Below are 19,476 nucleotides of genomic sequence, written 5' to 3' on the forward strand. Positions count from 1 at the left end.
TGTTATTATTATTCTGGCTCTGGTGGTGGTGGTGGTGATGGTGGTGGTGGTGATGGTGGGGGGTGATCGCGTCGTGCGGATAATAAGACGTTGACGATGGTGAGGTACTCACGACGTCCGGCGTGCTGGCTCCGTCTGTGTGGCTGGTGCTGTCAGCGGTGCTCCTTGGTCCACCACCGTCCAGACCGTTCCCGATCTCCGGCGGTTTCGAGCTCTCCCTGTCGTCGATCACTAGGTCGATCGGCATCTTTCCTTTTAAGCAGCTGATGTACCGGTGGCAGAAATTGTCGCATAGTTCATGGACCTACGATTGCATAAAGAAAGAACGAATTGAATCAAACATTGGACATCTTTTATGGACGTTTGAACGTCACGTAATATGGGTATTCGAAATGGTACAAACGAGTCTTGACCTATTCTAGGCACCGTCGAGACGAGTTATTTAAACCGAGACTTTCACTTTCTCTCTCTCTCTTTCTCTCTCGTCTCTTCGGTTAATTCCGTAATTTCAATATCCTTATAACCGCTATAAACATCGGCTAAATTGGCAACGATTTCGTATGGTCGAATCGGAATGGACCTACGATGCTACGGGCTTCGGGTAAAACGTTCACCCGGTATTTTCACCATCGAAGCCACGGTTCCAAAAGGGCCGCGCGCAGGATGGCGAGGCCGATACGAACGCTGGTATCGATACACAAAGATGGAGGAGGCCGGCGAAGAGCTCGTTGCATCTCGAGGCCGTGGAAGCGGTCCGGCAGCGAGCAACGAGACCCGTTGTATCGTCGATAGCGAGTCGAAGCGAGAGGGAGCGAGGAGGTCTGACCGGTGTCCAGTCGACCAGAATGTTATGTATGCAAATGAGGTCTGACAGGCCTATAGGATACCCGGTCCTCCAGCGTCCTCCTCACGGTTCATCCTCCTCCCGTTCCCCTTTCCCTGCCCTCCCGGTCCTTGGACCGACTTCGCCTCTGCCTGGTCGCTCGATTCGGTTTAGAAAAAATGTATTATATAAGCAAAAGCAAATAAAAACGCTTATCTTGTTATATGTAAATCGACAGGGAGGAGGAACGGAGAGAAGCCAGGCGCATTACGAGGCGGCGTGTCTTCTCTCGTTGCAAGCGCGTACACGCGCTTTCTTCCTGGCCTCTCTCTTCTCTTCTCTCCTCTCCTCTCCTCTCCGCTCCTCTTCTCTTCTCATCTATTCCCTTCTCGACGGACTTCTACAACAGGCTCTGCCTGGCTGCCTCTCGGCAACCTATCCACCTAGTAGATACTTATACGACGTTCTTCTTATTAGGCATTTATATGTAATAGAGAAGACGGCCATCTTTGCCGTAGGCGGCACCGTCCAATGGTGGAAGGCCGTGGCCGACACCGACCACCGTAGACAATGCACGCGTTTATCATGCGTTAAACGTATGCGAGAGGACGCTTGATCGGACGCGAAACCGATCCGCAGTCGATCCTCTTTTCATAGATCGTACCATAGCGTACGTTGTCGCGTTTAGTACGTTACATAGTACGGTATTTTATACTTCTTGCTCCGAGATTCTTTTCCTCTTTTTTCCCTCCATTCGGTAACGCTTCTTCGCGAAGAACCATCGAAGATCGACAAAGACGGCCGAGTTGGCTATACGTATATACACTGGGTCAGCGAGATCGTGGTTCTCATGGTGGCGCGCACGACGTTCTCCAGAATTTTCTTCCAAGTACCAACTATGCCACGGAGCACGGTAACACAATGCCTCCTCGAGATGACTAGACTCTCTTTAACGCGGGACCAAAAGGGCGGCGAGAGGGGGCGGTGGAGAGAGAGCTCGAAGGACAGCGGCTATAATGCCGGACTGGTTAGAATTTGATCCGCCGGGAGTCGAGTCGAACCGGCCGACAATGCTCACCGAAGAAAAGAAACGGGGTTCCGTCTTTCCTTCTCTCTTTTTCTCTCTTTCTCTGCTGGCCGGGACGGATCGCCGAAAGGAGCCACGGCCTGAACGCTGAGAAGCGTTCACCTACACCGTACGCCTTTCTCTGTGTACGTGGCGAGCACAGGAACACGGTTATCGAGCCATTTTTTACCGCTCGTACACGAGCTCCGAACACACCCCAGCCCCATCACTGAGCAAAAATCGTTTTTCGAACTTGGCATCGCGTGAAACTCGAATCTCCCGTCTCTATAATCGCTTTTAACCGCTCTAACTTCCGGCCCAAAAGAGAGACCGTGCCGCGGATAGTTTGTATCGGCTCGCGTGAGTGGATGCTCGAAGTTGATACCGTGCTCCGCGTTCACCAAAAACCTCTCCAGTATTCGGCTCATGATCTAGAACATGATACGATGCATCGCGGACACGAATTTTTGCCATCTATCGGCCCTCTGAATCGCGTCACCCTATACCGCAGACGATCGGTCCAACCGGCGCTGACACAGGATCCAACGGGTCCTCCACGACATTGACCGCTCTCCACTGTTATTAGAAACGGCGTGACCATTTTCTGCTCCGACTTCTTGTCACGAGCAAAAGGGCCTGGTGATCTGTCTGCGGGTTTTTTTCTTTTTTTTATATATCTATCACATGTATAACACGTGATGCGTCGAGAAATTTACATCCCCACTCTTCAATGCTGGATTACTTACGAGAAATTGTTAAAACGATTAAAGATTGCTATCTCAGATAATTAAATACGTTGCACGAGTTCCCCATTTAATCTCACTGCAAATTTCTTCAATGAATTTTATATCGGATTGATTGTTAATTTATTATTCCTCTACTTCTCTAGCAAACGGTTTCTGCCAATTTTCATCGTACCGTGATGTATCGATTGTACGTGTTGGCGTGTTAATACTTGGTGTAGTCAATGTATTTAATATTATTTGCAGCGCAGAGTTAGTCGTCGTTCGCTCAGTGTTATACACGGTAATCGGTACGATTCGCCCGATATTAATCGCTATGAGATTGCTCGATACTAACTCACTGATTGTCTCAACGATCGTATTCGTTTATTTATATTTGTGGGGGGAGTGCCGGAAAGTTTAAATTCGACTTCGGTTGACGGTTGCGCGTAGCGGCCATACTCTCTTGTCCGGAGTTTGTTCGTTATTACATTTCGTATATCATAACGGTGTTGATACTCCGAGGCGAAACAACAACATGAGTCATCCTCGATTCGAATCGTCCCATGACTCCTGTGCCGCTACAGTACATTTCGAAACCGTATTTTGCGCAGGTACAAGATTCAATGATAGACCGCATCCAATATCGTGTTTTATACAAGACCAGCAAGTGTTTCGATGCTAATCAACAAAGATGTACGCGAAGAAGAAAACCAAATAGAAACACCCTTGAAAAAATGTTGTCGAAATTTAACCGGAAGATTCGAGAACTACCATGACATAATGATAAATATTCAAATTTGAGGCATCGGACGATTCTTCTGCCGTTCCACTTACAAGATCATATCCTTTCACCGCTCGCACTGCCGCATGGTTGACACAGTATCCCCCTGTCCTAAAGCCAAGGATATGCTAGGAAGCGCAGCACTTCTTTGGTATCTAATTCATCCAAGCGGGTACTAGCTTCTCGGATTTTCTGATACGGCGAACGGTTCGCGGTGGTAGAAGGACGTGGCACGGAAAATATCGAGTGTCTCAAAGGATCGCCATTTCCTTCTCTCCTCGTCAACTTTCTGGTTCCATCGAAGAAGGTGAAAGCTCTTCCCCTCTTCGATGGAATTATCCGGCGAAGCGCGGTGGTATTTAATTTCTGCGATGAACCGCGGGCGTAAACTTTCACGTGCCACTCCGAGGCCGAAATAAAAGCCACGAATAGGAATAAAAAAAAAGAGAGAGCGTATACACTTGCAAACAGCGAGGGGTATCGCTTTCATCGCGTCCCCGCGAACGCTTCTCGTGTTCCTCCGTAAGGTACATGCGACACCGGAGGCAACGCCATTACCGGAAGGTGGCTCTCCTCTGCGCGCGTGGAAGAAACGCCACAGAAGGAGACGAAAAATCGAGGCTGCTTCGCGATGACCGAGCACGATACCAGCTACAGCGACAACGTCGCCTGTAACTCGAGATTATTCCCATTTTATGGCCGATTTAACAAGTTGCGAGCGAATAGGGGTGTCGATTCGATGGCTCGCCAGTCGGCCACCAAACCGCCGGATTTCGTCCCTATTGCGCGTCAGAGACATTCCCGCCAACCTTCCATCTTCCTCGTTATCGTTACATAAATACGTAAAAATAGACATCTTAACACGTACCTACGTCCAAGCATATAAACAGCAAACAAACAGAGAGAAGCTTGGAATGTCGAGCCGCGCCGTTCCATAAACCTACGTGATATTTTCAAAATTATATTACGATCGACCGAGTAATGCTTCCAAGAACTAAAATTGCATTTGTTAGATTATCCAAGGGAAAGAAGAAAATTCCCTTGCTTGCGGGTGTTCACGCCCAGATAGATCCCCGCGAGTTTCCGTTCGAGAGAGTTCAACCAGTCCGCGGTGTCCGTCGATGTTCCGGGTGAAAAGGGACAGCGACAGCGAGAAGAAGCGTGTCGCCGACGAACGGAGAGCAGCGGGCCCTCCATTCGAAACGAGTTCTCGATTCAAAGACTTCTTAAACGGCCCGTTGTCCCTTCTTCCTTTCTCTGCCTCCTTTCTCCTCCCCTTGGATCGTGCGAGGGGAGGTTCCGCACGAGGCGACATCGTACCATCGCGACGTGCCCTCTCCGCCCCCAAGAACTTCGCGTACCCCTGCCTCCCCCTCGTTCTTCCTTTCATTCGACCCCCGAAATTACCGGAGAATTTACGTAAACGAAGGAACGAACGAGCAAGTGTCTCTCCCTCTTTGTACTCTCTCTCTCCTACCTCATCCCTTTCTGTCGACGGCCTCTCGGAAAGGCAAACGGCTCGAAGAATGGAACGGATCCGGGGTACGCGCAGGAACACAGCGAGGAAAGGAGGGAAAGAAAGAAAGAAGAGGAGGAAAAAAAGAAAGAAAGAAGGAAAGAGGAGCGCAGAGCGAACCCCATTTACGGCACAATGGGTTCCTTTGAAGCCGAAGGTAATGAAGGTTTCGGGGTGTCTGTCTCGGTTCCTCTACCGTGCCCCGATTCACAACCTGACCACCCCTTACGGCACGCACGATACCTATATACCGGGTGTGCGCCTACGAACGACTCGTACTATGCGTTCCATCCGGCTGTCGATGACAGGCTTGGTCCTGGCGAACGGAAGGAGTGGAGAGTCATTCTGGTTTTCGAACGTTTAATTCGCGAACAGTGTTCGCCAACGCATTCGCTAATGGAGACGCATCTCATATCAGGCACCGTCTTGCGGAACAGATATATCATAGATATTATTACTTAACCTCTCTTTTTGTAGTGAAAATCTTGTCAATGTCAATGTTAAAGAAGATTGAATACTTATAGTCTGCGCTTTTAAAAAGTTATTTTCAATTTTCACAGTTTTTCGCCCTAACTTTAATTTTACAACCGACTCTATCAATTTCCAAAAAAAAAAAAAAAAAAAAAAAAAACGATTGAAATCCAGATAGGTGATTCCTTTTTAAGGGCCACGGCTACGCTATTCTTCGCGATCGAAAAGACGCTGAAATGGAGGCAGAGGGTAACAGCCTGCGGAGCAACCCGGATGTCCTGGCCGTCGAGATGTCCGCGAAAACACATAACCCGAACAACGGGGGAAGGAGGCACGCTGCTGTCCCTACAGGACTAGGTATAACTTAGAACCAGTTTCTAAGGTAGGGCAGCTGGAGGAGAGGGTTGTGTCCGCGTGTTGCGCCGGTATGAATCCCGGTTGGTATGCACGGTGCGCCATAATACCCCATAAGAAATTTACCGCTCTCTAACCGGCGATAGCGTGTATATACGGTGGTGTGTGCCACGAGTGTACAGGTCCAAGGGAGAAGAACGAACGACGAAGACGAACGGAGGAAAACGTGGTAGCTGAACGAAGACGACGAATAGGCTGCAACTCAAGGAAAGATCGATGTGGAAAGAGAGGCCGACTCGCGATGGAGGGAGGCAGAGAGGCTGTATAGAGCGAACAAGAAAGTTGAACGAAACGAGAGAAAGAGCAATAAAGAAGAAGAAACCTTCCTTCCACGCACCGGGCCCCTGCAAAACGTAATTATGCTAATACGCGATTGGCTCGAAAATGTTAAATGCACGAAGCGCAGCACCGCGGGCTACCATGCTTCTCCCTATTGGTCAAACATCCTCGTCCCTCTCGATACACCTCTTCCTCACTCGTCTCGTTTCTCTCTTCATCTATCACTTTCTCGTCCTCTGTCTGTCGTTCGCTGCTCGGAGCTCCAGATATTTATGGAATCTTCTTGATCGCGCGTTCGCTGCATTCCGCTTTGCTCGCTCGCTCCGCGTCCTCCATGTGCCGGCTCTGCTCGTCCCCGGAGGACTCCGGGGACCAAGAACGTTTCAATCTTCATTACCGTCGATGCCAGTGCGGCGCACACCGTGCCAAATTGCGGCCAGGTTTTGTCGCGGCTTTTCGAGACCCGCCCCGATATCGCGACCGACGATCTCGCTGAAATAAATCCACCGGTTGGCGTATTGGAATCGTAGGAGCCTGGACTTGTGGGAGGAAAAAGCTACGATCGGGATGGAATATCGGTTTGGCGTCTTGATCCCGGTGAGACGGTTTCTTATCTCTTAGCGGTCTTCCATACGAGGATGACTGTACGCCGATTTCTTGCAACTTCCATCTGTACTTTCGACGTTCCAGTAGAAGAATCGATTGATATCTTTCGTGGCAGTGTACGTGTAATCCTTTCGATGTATACAAATTGACGAAACTAGAGAAACGTTACTGTTCTTCCAATTTCTAGAGTCCAGTTTTCAAGTCGTCTTGTTAATACAGTGGAAAGATGCGAAACTTATTTACGCTTGAGCGAATAGAACGCTACAGACACTGAACGTTTATGTTACAATTCGTATAGTGTCGGCGGTACACGACGAATATTATACGACATATTTATTTCTTTCAGCTTTACTCTCGCCTATCGTCCAGTTGGCTATATTACCAGTCTTCTTAACGCGTCTTTCTTATCATCCTTTTTGCCAAGACTTCTTAAATGAACGAACGACGATAGTGATTACGATTTTGCATGTAACGGACCAGGCACGACCATCAGAATTTCTTTGCACGAGTAATCGACGTGCATAAGAAAAAGTACCTACTCAGGATGCTTAAAGGAGAAAGAGAGGAAGAAGGGTTGGCCCGCGTGTACGCCAGGCCAGCGTGGATTCGCCGGTAGGTAGCCCCGGCCTTTATAATAATGTAATCGCGGCAAATGAGGAAAATTGGTATAAAATTGCAGGATCGACCGGTCGATCCAGGCGGGCCTGTCGAGAGGGAGCAACACACACGAGGGGCGCATCGAGACGGCCTGGTCTCCCTTGGCCAATGGCTGCCGCCACGTCAGCTGCCATTTCGATGGAAATGCGATGGATGTCCGCTATTTCGTATGATAAAATATCGGCGCAAAAACGGCGTAGCCGGGCCGAACGGGGCCCGCCCCGGTATTCTGCGGCCACGCAAACAGCTCCTCCTGAAAACTTGCACTCTCTTTCCTTCTCCCTTTCTCTTTTCTGTTGCGCGCACCGGCTTTACCGGTCGAACGGTTATCAATCGTTAGCGGGGGAAAAACGGGCCGAAACATGCCGGCCTTCTAATGCAATATTTATTTACCGTGGTCCCGAAGTAACAACGCGAGAACGCACGCGGAATATTAACCGGCTGCCCGGTTCAATTAATCCCGACCGCTGTTCCTCTCGTGTCGTCGATTGAACCGTGACACGAACCAACCTGCAACTTTTTCCACGTCCGCTGGGACCGATCGCGGCCGCGGTATCTTCCCACCCCGTCTTGATTATAATTCGGGGAAAATCGAAAGTTATTGCCGATAGAATCTTTAGTCGTAATACCTGTACCAGCTTTACGAAGCAGCGACGTTGTGGATTATCGAAGACTTGTGAATGAGTTTCGTTTAAATTAATTACGTCACTCGCTATGGACCGTCGATATTTTATGCGTCTATAATATTTATAAATTATCTCAACTAATTTAATTATTCAATAATCCTCTGTACGATTGCAGGATTTAAAACTGACGTAATTAAAATTGTCTCGTCTACGTTCGTTTCCAACACGATGACCAAAAGAGGTTCTGATTAATGCAAAGCTCGATTAATAATTGAATCGCTGCATCTTAGTAATTAATATTTATATATTTATAATTTACCAACTACCTTTCGTATTAAGAATGAATATGCCGATACACGTCCTCTATGCTCGGCTTCTCGGTATAACACAGTTCGTAGCATTTTATACGACCTAATACGAGACATGTACTCCGATTTACAGGTTTCCGGTTTACGAGAGAGGCAAGGGAAAAAATCACGATCTCGATGGAGAAAGATGGCCGTTCCAATGCAAACAACTTGGAGCGTGCACCGTGTTCGTACGTCTAGCGGCCATTGGACAGCTAAATGACGCCACTTACGGCTGGAACTCGGCCCGAGCCGAGCAAACCGCCAAGGTGTGCACCATAGCCGACCGACGACCGACGACGGGTGGTGCCGAGCTTTCACTACAATTACGGAAAATTGCGCTCCGCCCGTAACAGTTGTTTTTCAAGCGTTACGAACGGCTTATCTACCACGACACCCGGTAATCCCCGACAATTGGAGCGGACGAGAGAACACGCCGCTCGCTGACGTTCGCTAGTACGCTCGAAAGTTCACCCAAACGCGTCAACCTCGCGCTTACTCTACAGTTTTACCTACTTGTTCAGTTATTAATGGAACTATACCCTTTGGTTTATGCTAGTCATCGTTACACTTATATTGCAGGCCGTAGCGTACGAAGACAACACGATGGATCATATTTTTATGGAGTTTATAAGTATATGTTTTCACAGGATTTCGAAATCAATTGTCTTTGGCATCCTCCTCTTTTCTGAAACCTGAGGAGTTTCTACACGTAGTAGTTGTAAGATACTTCCATCCGAACGATAAGTAATATAAAATTTAGAGAATTAAGAAACGTGGACGCGAAAGGTGTGTTTATGCGGTTCTTTATCGGCGATGAATACCGTTTTCATTCAAGAAATGTCCATCGACTATCGTTAATGTTACGCTACTAGGTATATTACTAAGTGTATTATTTTTTAATCGATCTTAACCAATCTGTGAAGCTATATAAAATGTTATTATTTTGTAAGAAATGTAACTACATCAGCCATCGTAACTCTTTCCAACATTTTATATAGCCTTGGAAATGAGAAGAAAACGTGAAATCTGAAAAGTACTCACCTTTTCGAGCTCGAGGAGGTGAAACCGGAGGACCTGGATCGCCTGTACCATCTGAAACAAGAAAATAAAAGAAACCGAATAAAATTCGTTCGCCAGAGGCTGTACACCGGATCGACACAAAGGAGTAAAAGGGGATCGAACGAAAGGGAAGGAGGAATACGAAGCTTCGACGATCTCACGGAATCCACAAGCAAAGATTTCGAGACTGGCGTATCGCGAGCGATTCCATTTATTTCCCTCGTACACGGAAAGCTCCGCGGACTATCGGTCGATTCACTCCGCGAGGATTAACGGGAATTAATTATTATTGCATCTGCACGCCGCTAATTGCGTCCCCGAAATTCCGTGTGCTCCATCGAGCGATCGATACGCATCGGGCATAGATGGTACCGGTTCAACGACCGTGTATGTCGATATCGTGTATGTAACGACGTGCAGACCTCTCGAGTAAGAAGAAACACGGCGAGGAGAGACCATTAGAAAATCTTCGTACACGATTTCTTGCTTCAGCCTACGTATTTAAGTATCGAGATACTTGCTGATATTTTCTTTCATTCTCTTATTTTCATTACTTTTATTTTCTACCTACTTCGCGATAAATCTGTTACCTTATCCGCATCACGTCTGGCTCTCAACTCCCATTTACTCTTTTTATATAATAACACCGTGTATCCCTTTCGATAAATTTAATTCTATTAAACGAATGTGTATATCGGTCAACAAGCTCGATGACGAAATCGATATTTTTCATGATTCTATAACAGTGTTGAACCGAGTGAGTCATCGCCAACAGTTATTACTTGCAATAACTAGGTTTATCAATTATGATTCTTCGTCTTATTTCTTTGCCTTTGTCTTCCATCTGCTTCGTTCGTCGCGCCTTCTTTGTATCCAATATGCTAAAATATGTATTTAGCATGTTCTCCTAACGGACAGATAATAAATACTTACGATATTTAAATATTTACGCGTAACTAACTAAATACGTGTTTAACTCTTAGAACTTGTCGCAGCTTATCAACAAAAGGTAACAAATAAATATCTATATATATATATTTAGACGCCGTAATACTGGCCGGCTTACTTCTTCCCCCTTCTCCTTTTTCTCCTTTTCCACCCTCTTCCTCCGGATAATTGCTAAAAATAACGATATCTCGTAATTTTCTCTCGGCACGATCTCACGTTGCCCGATCGTCGTCGTGCCTTCGCTATCAGGTCCGCGCGAATGGACTGTACTCATCGCGGGCAGTTTCTTCTCCGACTAACCTTCCACTCTTCCTTCTTTATTTCTTCGAATCGGCATCGGCCGTGTATATATAAATACGCGTTTTTCTAAAGCGACACACGGTCACGCTTCTCCGAGGGCGTTTCGTATCGAACGTGTGCATTGTGCATACTCGAGGTACGACCATCGGCATAATTTTCCGATACGGCGTTACGTTTAAAGCCACCTCGAAGCCCTCTCCGGGTCCACGTCCCCTCCTGTCCCTCTTTTACCGACCACTTGGCGACCGATCGAACGAGAAAACGGGGTGTCCTCCCTCTTCTCCGTTCAGCTAGCAGCAGCGGCGATTCAATTAGGCAAAGCGGCAATCTTAATTGTTAATTAACATTATATTTATGCAATTATGGCCCATTATGATTCCGCGCGGCCGATAACGAAGCGACCGCGATGAGTGCTCCCTCAGATAGTGACTGCTTCGAGACTGCTACCTTACCTCCTTCTTTCTTCGCCATCCTTCTCCACGCACCTTCGTCTCCACCTTCTTCCTACCGGCTCTTTCGGTACCGCCACCGATCAACGAGATCCACAGGACGCACGTGTGCCTCCCGATGCGAGTCCTCGCGATACCGACAATCCGCAATTAGCTTTTAATGGAGCGGAGGTGGTCAACCTCGAGGAGAGTCTTTGCAGTCGTGGGTGAAGATTTTTGAAAGAGGTGCCGAAGGGAAGACGGTTTGGAGGAATTATCGTATCGGAGAGAGCTCGTTTTGATACGAATCTTCCGATGAAAGTACGGATTTTACAGCGCAAGATTGGTAATAGATGTTGTTTCGTGGGAACGATATAGAGTTTAGAAAAGGGGATTAGTATGGAGAAATTACATATCAGTCAATATAATTAGGGGATTGTTAGCATGGATTATTTTATCGTATCAATTAAATGAACAGAGGGAAAGAAGAAGCTCTGTAGACTTGAGTAATACGGTATTCGTATGACATTACGTTAAAGACGGTATTTAAAACAGTTGTAAAAGAGAAAAAAAAAATGTAACGAACGTCCAAATAATCCGCTAATTACTTTGAGCAACGTATACACGTACTTTTATGCAGAAGTTGGCCTCATTCAATATGATAGAGAAGATTGTAGCCGGTCAGTAATGTCGACTCATATAATGAAATAATTAATTTTTTTTCGAAATTTCACAGAAAAAGTGTTCCAGATACGAGATAAAATAATACCCTACATTTATTTATATAATCTACTATTTCTTACTAATCTGGTTATCTAATTTATTTGCGGAAATCGTCGAGGAGCTTGAAGAAAGATAACCACCCTGGTACAAGTTCTATCTTTATATAACGAGAATAAATGCTAATGGAAATTTGTTTAAGCGTTTTAGAAATGAAAGCTTTGCCGACGAGATCGCCGAGCGAAAGTAAGAGAAAAATTTGGCGCGGGACACGAAGGAATTTTTATAACGGAGGTAGCACGCTTTACTAACTTCCGTGACGAGGGCCTCGTATCGGAGCCTTTCTGCGAGATAATAAAGAAGAAGAGGCCACAATGAAAGGACGTCGTCAACACGTCTCTCGATGCGATAACACCGATTCGTCGAATAATAAAGAACGTCCGATTGGATGCCGACAGTCGGATAACGAAGTGAAAAGTGGCCACGGTTACGAGTCCCGTAAATATCACACGGAACCAGCGCATTGGGTTATAAAATCGAGGTCCAGTTCGGTAAAACGGCGCGTTAAAGCGAGAATCACAGCAGATCGGATCGACATAATTAAATGCATGATCTTAGTGTCTTGTTCGCGTTTACTATCTCTTGTTTTCTTCGCCGTCGAAGGAGAGTAAACCAAGCGAGGGAAAACCGATGATCATCGAGGCGCTCGTTACTCGCAATTACCGAGCCACGTAATTGGAAATGAAGGGTTAATTGATGCATGTTCGAACGTAGTAAACCGTTATTAGAATATCGTCGCGACTGGATTTTGTCGCGCCCTAAGCTTCTGCTTACCAGGATGCAAACAGATTGTACATGATAATAGACGATGTATTTTATCTACGAAGGTTTAATCATTTTCGTAGCGTCTGTCAAATGTTTAGCATGCGGCAAAATCTATCGTGTATTCATAGGTGCGAGGTAAAATTCACGCTACGCTGTCTCTCTTTTACGAACGTACGAGTTATTACATTTTTGATGAAATAGCGATTAAAAATTGAATTGGAGAAAATGATTAGAAACCATCATTGTCCTCCACCTTTTAGCTTATGCAATTGATTAGTATCGCTTCCGAGCAGCTCGAACAGGAGACAAACGGAAAGAATAATTATTTCGTAGATACAAGTTTCGTCCTATTGTGCAACAAAGATTATGCATTTCAATAAACACGATAATTTCTAGCCACATATCTGATTAATACGATCAAGAAAGTCGCAATATTTCGGCTCCATTTCATATTCTGCCTAGTGAACTCACATCGCGTACCTCGTCCCTTCTATCAACCTCGCATTATCGCCGAGACGCGACAGAATTTTGAAATCGACGTAATTCCTTAGTTTCCCATCGCTAGTTGAACGGAGAAGAAAATCGCGAGAGAAAGGAAAATCTGTGATCGAGAATCGAATCTCAAACGGTTTGCAACGACTGGACGTTCGTCGACGAGGAACAAGCGATGGGCGTCGAAGAAGGCGAGGTGAAAAAAGACGCGCAGGCACGCCGCAGCAAGCAGAATGCGCTTCGAGAGAAAAAGAGAAGATGGTATCGCGGTGGTAACGAACGGACGCGCAACACTCGCAGCCCCTGCGAGTGCTCGAGTTGACGAGATGGTGCGAGGCGAGCAGTCGATTCGCTGCGACGCGTTCCTCCGCTCTCTGTCCGCGCGCGCACAATGTGTCCTCTATATCCGAGCTGCGGTTTTGTTGCTTCTCGACCAGCGAAAGCAGCACCCGCTGCCTCGTTCCTCGCCGCACGTTTCGTTATCTGCTCCGGCCAGCTCGATGTTCTCGCGCGTTTCTCTCGCCTCGATCGAACGCCATCGCAAATATGTGTAGCGTATATATGTACGACGATCCCGTGTATGAATTCGAGAATTATCGAAACGAATGCCAGATGCATCGAAGTTTTCTTGAACTTCCTCTGCAAGCACAATATCTTCTCTATCCTCTTATAGACCGCATATCACTTTTGGCTCACTGTGATTCGATCGTTTACGACTCGGGCTCTAAATGGAACAAGAGAATACGTCTTCTAACAATCTCACCTTTGACACGTCGAGTATAAACAATATTAGGTTTTAAATTGTCAATAATTAATCAGTCGATAATTGAGTTTGTGCTTGATAAAACAGCTTTCAATTTTACCGTACTATGTCATCCTCGCGAAAAGGTAAAAAAAAAGAAATATGTCTCTATCGCCAGCAATTAATAAAAACAAATTTTTAGCCACAACTTAAGAGACATTCGATCTTGAAACGATTAATATTCTATACAGCATATTCTAATATTTGGAGAAAAAACATTTGCAACTATCTTTATCTCATGTATGTTTCATGTATGTGCTACAACCATTTATGTGTATGCATAACTTTTATTCTACAAAATATACCTAACTTATGTTATTTCTTCTTGCGTTCAAGATTCTATACTTCTCATTACATAGTGAAATTTTCATACTTTCTATCAATTGGATAGTTCAAATCTCCCATAAGCTTCCAGCAGACGAACAAAAATAAAAACAAGCGAATCCGTCCTTTTTAATGCCAATCGTAATCAACTGCAGTAATGCTATTTTATGTATCAATTACAGTTACATTATATTATACAATTGCATAATACAACGTAATTAGAATTTCTCGTTTCTCTATTTCCATCTCGTCGATTCATCGTTTCTCCATTTCTACTTCAAAGAACAAAATCACAAAGATGCAACCGACCAAGACAACGGACACGCAACACGTAAGAAGCATAGATCGCAAATGATCGAGTCATCGTAATTCACGAGTGTTAACCGCCTCCGTCCCGTTATGCCATTCTCGACGTGCATTCTTCCCTCGCGATCTCGGCTGCGAGGTTTTGCCACGATCGCTCATCACGTGATATTAATTAGCCTTGCAGCAGCATGCTGTAAGGATGAAGAGGGCCTGGAGGAGAATCGGAAGAGGAGGACGAGAAAAACTGCGAAATGCGCGAAGAAACGAGGAGATGGTGTTATTTATAAGCAGACAGGGACGACGCAGTCGGAAGCGACGCCCGATGACGCGGCCTCCGCCCTACGATCTCGCTGCCTGCTCGAAACGCCTCTCGATCCTCTTCGCTCTTGCACGTTCTCCAGCGGCGTTCGACGCGCACGCTGCCGTGTATACGCAAGCGTATTTGATGCATGCCCAAGATACGAGACGCGTACGCGCGTAAATGAGCGCCGTGTCGGGGCCCAGCGATTCATGCACGCTGATTTCCACCGTTTTTGTACATCCTTGTCCGTCTTCATTCCGCTTTAACGAAGCCTTCGCGACGAAACGCGACGTATGCGTTGTATTTTTGATATGTTTTAGGCATCGGTGGGAAATTTATGACGCGATAATTTATGTCGTGCAAAAGCTGCGATGCGAGATATACGTGACAAATGAATGTCAGGTTTTCGAAGAAATTTTATTCGCGAGTGTACTATAATGGGTTAGTGCAGTCGTCGCTCGTTTTCATTTCGATTGCTTTTGAAAGACACTAATTTTTTCGTTGTTCACATTTTCTGAATCCTCTTGCGTAGTAATTTACTTAACACGTTGACTGCCATGGGGGTAACCGGTGGCCGGCACTCGATTTGGCTATAGCGCCGTGGGGGGAGGGGGGTCACCGGTGGCCCTCGCCACGAAAAACGCTTCAAGCATGATTTTATAACTCGTTTTATTTGCTGCAAATAATATTTCCACATAATATGCATCGTGTAATGAAAAGTTCACGTCGGCGCCTTGGGCAAACGCCATGGAAAATTCGTCTGACAGTGAACGTGTTAAATAGTGTGTATTGGTGAAGTGATGAGTTATGTGCATATTGTGTGCTTCGCGTTTCACTGTTAGAACTTTACAAATTTGGGCCAAATCGAATTATCTGGTGGACTTGTAGCTCGTAAAATTCATTTCTGGAGTTTCATTCGCTTTGTTACTAAACTTGTTATCGTTATGCAAGAGGCTGTATTGATACTAATAGCTCGTAGAATTTCAGCAGTAGTATTAGTCCTATTGTGTATGAGATGTCTGACAATTGAAAGACTGAGACTATTCAGTAGCCAATAGATCTATACACTCTCGATCTAGCGCATCGAACATTTAAATTCTATTTGAATTATTTTTATAGTCGGAATATACAACTCTGTAATACGATATAAGTACAGTTGTATGAAATGTAGGAGAATAAACGCGGTATTCAATGTTCTGAGAATTTTCATGCTTCCTTTGATCTAAGTCGTATCTGCTGATGATTTATAAGACACGTTTCTGCGTCTGACGAAGATTTTACCTTTGATAATTACCATACACTGCCGATTGATTTAATACGTGAAAATAGATAGGAATATGTTTTCGGTAAGCGGAGAGCTCGTTTCCGCGTCGATTGCGTCGTGTTCGGCAACTTTTGGCGGCCAGTGTACTCCTTCAATGCCAACTAATTTGCCCGAATTAAAGAGAACGAGACGGATCGCGAGACTTCAGAATTAGACACGCCGCTTGAAATAATTGAGGATCGGCTGTAATACTACATTTGTTAGAATTCTGCTTCTCCAAACTAATACATGCAAACTTTACGTTCCACATAAAATATGCATAATATTTCTTCGCGTAATATATGAAGAACGTAAGAATTGATTATTTCTGATTATAAGGAAACATGAAATGGAAAACAGCGAGACAAGAAAGCTTCGAATTACTGGCACTGTGTAGCAATCTAATTAAAAGCCATCTTGAGACCAAGCCGCAAATTAGCTAACGCGACAACGACGCCCATTAATCTGCGCCAATGAACCCCGTCATCCTCGACACCTATAAACCGCGCGATTTCTCGTCTGCCTGCTCAGTTTCGATCATACCAAGTCGCTCGCCAAGTCGTCCTCGTATTAATTGATCCTCGTTTAGGAAGAGAAAAAGTCAGAAACGAGCCAGACGGACGACACCAACGCCAATTATAAAAGAAAGAGACACCAAAAGAATGTATAAAGTTGCGTTGCATATGAATAAAGTCGATTCATGGAGTAGCTGTGAGAAACGATGAGATAGCTCGTTATCGAGTTGAAGTAGCTAATTAATGGTACGCGTTAGGATATCATTCAGAAGTATAAGTACTCGCTAGACATTGTTGTAACATCGATGATACAAAATGATTGTCGCAGTTTCTACTATAATCGTTCCAAATCTCACGAAATGCAACTGAAATTAATGTTGATATATTTTTGCGGATTTGGTATTATAACTATAATGGAATTATATATACCACTAATATGACTTAAGACATTGTATGTTTCTATATTACGCGTTTTACTATTGCAACGTCAACACTAGAACGATCGACGATTAAACTATGGAACTCGCAACCAAAAAGATCGAAATGGATGGTACCTATACGAACGAATAGCGAAGCAAGAAACGAATCTTCTAAGAATAAATCCATAGAATATCTTCCAAAGATAACTTTATAATAAGTCTATAAAACAATTATAAAATTAGTAAATCGATAAAACTTCGGTCAAATTATATCGAATCTATATTTCCTTGGAATCACAGTGAATTTATGAAATTTCTAATAGAAAATTAGAAGCTGGTAATTCCGCTTGTTAATAGAAAAAAACCAATAAATTCTAACAACGTGTAAGGGGAGGCTGACTGACGGAAGCGGAAGAAGAGCCAAGGACTTTGTACGACGATAAAAGGTGGAAAAGGGAAGGTCAGGCTCTGTGCTTCAACGGCCGATATTCAAGGGAATTTCCAACTGGTCGAGAGGATCTACGACGTCGTAAATCTCGCGGTTGACGCGGCGCGGTCCGTTGTGATACTAAATAGAAATATGGATAAGCGGCGCGCGAGGCGAAAGAAGCGAAATAAATTACGCTCGCCGCGCGGCCTCCTCCTGTCGCGTCGTCGCCGCGCGACCACCGGAACGAGCCTCGATGATTTAATAATTGTAACCGATAAACGAGTCACCGGCCGTTGCTAATTGAATTGCGTCGCGATTCTACGTCAGCGAATCGATGAAGAGTTCCTCGATCCCGATTCGTCTGATTCTTTTCAACGTGTCGATCGATCGTGACGCATTGAGAAAGAATACCGTCAATACCGATCACTATTACTATAACTTATAACACTACTATAATCTATTAGTATTCGGCCATTTTCATCAATTTCTATTAACAAAGAGCACAAATTGAAAGTGTCTAATTACTGATTAGAATAGCATGGAAAATGCATGCATTAACGTCGAGAGTGTCTGTACCAGTTTGCAAGTACCTTTTTGATCTGACCTGTAATTTACTATTGGGCTGGCAACTAAGTGATTGCGGGTTATGTCATTAGATGGTATCGAGCATAATTAAAGAATCCCAAGATGAAGATGATAACATGTAATTTAACTGGAAAGTTATAGACAGAACGAGTTGCAGTAGATTTCTTTTATATCATTAGTACAACGATCGTAAAGCATTATATCGTGATCAGACTAATTTTGTTTAATTTGCGTATTAGCATTTTAAACCAGACGAAACTACTTAGTTATTATGAAAGTTCTTTATCTCGGGGCTGTTTAATTTCTGAGTTACAGGACTGATAAAAAAAAAGAGATTCTTTGAAACTGATAGGAAGACCACCGCTGTTAATTTAAAACGATTACATGTAGAAACGAGTAGATTTCACATACCGTCCTATAACGTGTACGCTAAATCCATAATACGAATATCGATCTCATCAGAAGATAATGAGTATTACTATCAGTAATTAAATGATCCATACGGTTATACTACCTTTATCTAAAAACTACCACAAACGATTACACGATGTTATTCTTGTCCGAGCGAGTAGACAAATTATTTTTCCTAGCGTAGCGCAACCGACAAGATCTTAACAAGTACGACGGTGTAATCTCAAATAATAAAATACTATCTTCCAACGAACTTTTCATATCTTATGTATTCATTACTGTAAATTTGCATAAACATTCGCAATCTGACAATTATCTAATAAAGAACCAATATTTTAGTATACCAAAGATTATATTACCTATAATATAATAATATAATGTAATATATCGTAATAATATTACCTAAAAAAGAATAATTTTAATATACCATTCTTGTAAAATTTACAAGGTGATGTACCTTGCGAAACCTAGGAGGAGAACACATATACAGCAACTTGACGCACTATCGAGCGGTTTATCGTAGAAAAATAGACGACAACGATTCTGTCCAAGAATATCCATAGACCAAACAATTCCGATAACATTGTTAAGCATTGAATATAAGGAAGAACCGATAGTCGGTTATCTCGAAGCGCAACCACGAGACGCGCTAACGACAAAGCGAATCACGTGACGGCGCACCTCGCTGTCGAATCCTTTGCTTTCGTCTTTCGTCTATCTGTATACGTGCACGAGCGGCGTCTCTAATGAATGGTCGTTAATTGTATCAATTATTAACGAGGGACATCGCGCGAACGCCGCGACGACTCTTATCGATGTCCAGTGATTTACGAGCCGAGCCTCCTTCTCTTCGCTTCGTTCTGCCTCTCCTCTCTCCTTCCGTTCGTCTCTATCGCGTATACGTTCGTCTTCTTCCGACATGTAAACCTTGATTCGACTCAACGCTTGGCCGATTCGCGACCGCTTCATTATCGGTCGTGCCTCGTGTGCCCGA

General features: G+C 44.6%; 1 protein-coding gene across 5 annotated transcripts in view; it reads right to left on the reverse strand.

The window, feature by feature from the left end:
* The window catches only part of LOC122567954 (homeobox protein homothorax), a 499,979-nt gene that overhangs the window by 433,242 nt on the left and 47,261 nt on the right, over positions 1 to 19,476 (reverse strand). For all 5 annotated transcript variants that reach the window (XM_043727144.1, XM_043727142.1, XM_043727145.1 and 2 more), the window contains exons 5-6: positions 9,356 to 9,406; positions 113 to 304 (exon numbers count right to left, since the gene is read on the reverse strand). In XM_043727144.1, the coding sequence (XP_043583079.1) occupies positions 113 to 304; positions 9,356 to 9,406 (243 nt within the window). The remainder of the gene's footprint in view (positions 1 to 112; positions 305 to 9,355; positions 9,407 to 19,476) is intronic.

This window comes from Bombus pyrosoma, linkage group LG5 (genome assembly GCF_014825855.1).
Source record: "Bombus pyrosoma isolate SC7728 linkage group LG5, ASM1482585v1, whole genome shotgun sequence".
NCBI lineage: Eukaryota > Metazoa > Arthropoda > Insecta > Hymenoptera > Apidae > Bombus > Bombus pyrosoma.